The sequence below is a fragment of the Limulus polyphemus genome, unplaced genomic scaffold (genome assembly GCF_000517525.1).
Source record: "Limulus polyphemus unplaced genomic scaffold, Limulus_polyphemus-2.1.2 Scaffold428, whole genome shotgun sequence".
Taxonomy (NCBI): domain Eukaryota; kingdom Metazoa; phylum Arthropoda; class Merostomata; order Xiphosura; family Limulidae; genus Limulus; species Limulus polyphemus.
In genome coordinates, this window is record NW_013666038.1 from 118,122 (window position 1) to 121,678 (window position 3,557).

At 31.8% G+C, this 3,557-nt stretch overlaps 1 protein-coding gene across 2 annotated transcripts in view; it reads left to right on the forward strand.

Annotated features, from left to right (window-relative positions):
- LOC106458201 (sodium- and chloride-dependent GABA transporter 1-like) overlaps window positions 1-3,557 on the forward strand; it is a 29,748-nt gene that overhangs the window by 24,374 nt on the left and 1,817 nt on the right. For both annotated transcript variants that reach the window (XM_022384341.1, XM_022384340.1), the window contains exons 7-10: window positions 523-760; window positions 1,188-1,319; window positions 2,168-2,270; window positions 3,094-3,194. In XM_022384341.1, coding sequence (XP_022240049.1) covers window positions 523-760; window positions 1,188-1,319; window positions 2,168-2,270; window positions 3,094-3,194 — 574 coding nt within the window. The remainder of the gene's footprint in view (window positions 1-522; window positions 761-1,187; window positions 1,320-2,167; window positions 2,271-3,093; window positions 3,195-3,557) is intronic.

A 3,557-nucleotide genomic window follows, 5' to 3' on the forward strand; every position in this document is an offset into this window, starting at 1 on the left:
AACTTGTGTCGCTAAAGTTTCTTCGGAAAGAATTTTTTACGGAAAATTAACTAACGACCAGAGACGTAACAAAACATTTAACATATAGAATGTAGGCTCTATTCCCATTATCCCGTGAAATTAACGATGTACTTGGCATCCTTAAGATGGAAAAATACAGCAAACTTATAGAAAATTCATTTTATTGACAATTGCTATTATAGTAAATTCAATATCTCTTGAACAAAATTAGATCTACAATGAAAACTTTTAACACGCATGACGTAGACAGTGTGTAAAATTTTCTTCTGATATTATTGACAAATGTTTTTAGGGTAACTTGTCGAAATATATATAACGGTATGACTGGAAATGACGCCATTTACACCAAAAAGATCTACCCCAAATAGTATTACGGGGTTAGTTACATGTTAAGTATTTTTTTATCTTATTATATACTCTCAGTCCTCCGGCTTTTATCCTGTATTTTAATCGATGTCAAAATAAGTTTTTTATTGTTTATGTTTTTTCTTGTTTATTTAGAGATTCGCTTATCGTGTGCTGTATCAGTAGTGGGACCAGTCTTTTCTCTGGGCTTGTGATATTTTCCGTCCTTGGCCACATGGCAGAAGTACAGCAAAAAGATATTTCAGAAGTGGCTCGATCTGGTCCTGGCTTAGCTTTTCTGGCTTACCCTGAAATCGTTGTCAAACTTCCAGGGGCTCCTGTATGGGCAGTCCTTTTCTTTCTCATGTTACTAGTGTTGGGCACGGATAGCCAGGTAACTTTGGTTTTTCAATTGATTAAAAGATATACATAACAAAATTTCTTAGTTTTGTCAGATATCTATGTTAAGTATTTCACCACAAACAATTGTTACCCTAAACAAATGGACAAGTTATTTTATTATAGGGAATTTCAAGAAATATTCTGTAGTTTATCTGGTAATTTAAACGTCAGCAAACAAACGCATATAAAATGACAATTTTAATTTCTAAGCCTTTTCTAAAACATTTATAGACGAATACTTTAATAACTGTTTCTTTGTGTTTAAGTGCAAAGCCAGGAAGGAGAAAAGCTATAAGAATATGTAACTACATGAATGACACAAAAAAACAATTAAACTTGTCCAAATCACTGGTGAGAAATCTATTAAATTTTACATCTTTGTATACATGCATAAATTATTAACAGTAAATTTCTTTCAGTTTTGTACTGTGGAAGCTTTTGTCACAGGGATCGTTGATGAATTTCCAAAGATACTACGGCCACGTCGCAGACTTTTTACCTTTCTTGTTGTTGTTGTTCAGTTTCTTCTTGGACTACCTCTTATTTCTCAGGTGAGTGTTGAACTATAAAACATTGTTTTAATGTCATGTTGTAGAAAATCATTATGAAATTTTATTCCAATTCAAATCACTTTAGTTTGGTTTGGTTGTAGTTAAGCGCAAAGCTACACAATGGGCTATCTGTACTCTGCCTACCATAGGTATCGAAACCTTATTTTCAGCGTCGTAAGCCTGCGGACTTACCGCTGGGCCACTCGGGGCAATCAATTTAGCTTCAGTAGTTTGTAATGGAACACATAGTATTTAAAATTATGGTTGAATTAACGAGATGATTATAAGTGACTTATTCTTTTTTTTTTTTTGTATAGTAATCGTCCTCTAAAATCACAAACAATAATATTGTGCTAAATAAGTTGGGTGAAATCTTCTAAATATTTGATTACGATGTATTGGCTGTGTATGTTTTTGTTGAAATATCACGATAGCTTATATTTTTATGTGCAAATATTAATCTGGAAACTCTTTAGTGATATTTTTGTTGTTTAGTGTGATCAAATAAACAAGATGGACCAAAGGGGACCCCATTAAGGGAAAATAAAACTTCAAGTAATACAACAAATGTTTCTTCATGACTAAGCAGTATTTGTACAATCACCCACTCTGTATAACAACACAAATGTTGAAAGTGTCAACAACCGTTATTAATGTATGTGAAACATCTTTATTTGGGGATCCATTATGAACCACCTTGTATATTTGAACTCGGAGTTTGAATACTTGGAATAATTTTGATAGTATTCTTCAATTAGAAGGAGGATATTATTTGTTCCAATAATAATTGACTATTAATTACAGGGAGGATAGTATTTGTTCCAATAATAATTGACTATTAATTACAGGGAGGACAGTATTTGTTCCAATTAATGGACGATTTTTCGGCAAGTGGAGTCACTCTGTTAACTGTGGTTTTCTTTGAAATCGTTGGATTTGCTTGGATTTATGGTAAGTCTACCTATTGGCCATTTATTCAGATGATTCCTGTCAGAAGTATGTTTCAAACAACATCACTGGAATAAAAACTTTCTTTGTTTTATAAACAATAGTACCTATCAAATAAATGCGAGGGCCAATCTGTTATTGGGATTTTCCAAAATTGGTATAACTCAGTGACTAGTGATAAATCTAATGACAGATTGAAAAATAAGGCTAAGCTTCAAATACTGGTGCAGTGTTTATTATATGTGTGGTGTTTTGAGACATTTTTACTCATATTTATATAGGAATTTCAAGAACATTCAGCGTTATTTTTTAGTCTTTTAAACAGCTTGTCACCAGAATAATTCACAAAAATAAATTACTAGAATTCTGCATACTCTTGAAATTCCTTATATAGGATCACTTTAGATACCTTAAAACACGAAGAGCAACTGTTGTAATGTGGCCAAAAACGATTCGATTTTTGAATATGTATTAGCTATCTTGAACTATACTCTTTGTGCTTTGTTAAAACGTTCTGCTTAATTGCCAGAGATTCTTTTTCGGGATGAAAAATATAGTTTTAAGTTACGCATATGTATCTCAAAATTACACCATTAATATACGTTGTCTTGAGCATCAAATAAGATTGAATTTTGTTACAGATTTTATCAGTTCTGTGATCTTAACTTTCTGTCACGTTTCTTAAGAATTACACTCGTCGTGCAACAGATATGGAAAAATAAAGCAACTTTGCAGTTATTAATTGATATGTATATGGAACTGAATTGCCTTCACGTTTTTGTCACGTAATCAAGTAAAGTGAAAACATTTAATATTTCCTTTTTAGGCTCAAAACAAATTTGCTGCAACATTAAGCATATGATTGGATTCCAGCCTAACCCCTTTTTTGTATTCTGCTGGGTAATAGCAGCACCTGTTGTTATTATGGTAAGTTATATTGTATAACAAAAAGTGATTCCAAAACTGATTTCCTAGTAATATAAGTTTAGTAACGTTATAAAATCTTATAGTTTTAACATATACAAATCAATTATGCTAGTAGCCTAACTAATAGGTCTTTTCTAGCTTCACCGTAATGATCTGTTTTTAATAAGTTGTTTGCATTTTATCCTTTTATTGATTCGTTTTTAGTTAAGTATAGGTATTATTTTTCGTTTTATTAGGAAAAACCGACTGGAAACAGCAAACGATAATTTTATATCTGAAAAACGCGGTTTTTAAGTTTTAGTTTCATTTCACATGCGAGGCTTATTAATAGAGGTTCATTCTGATAGACAGTGTATCCCAACC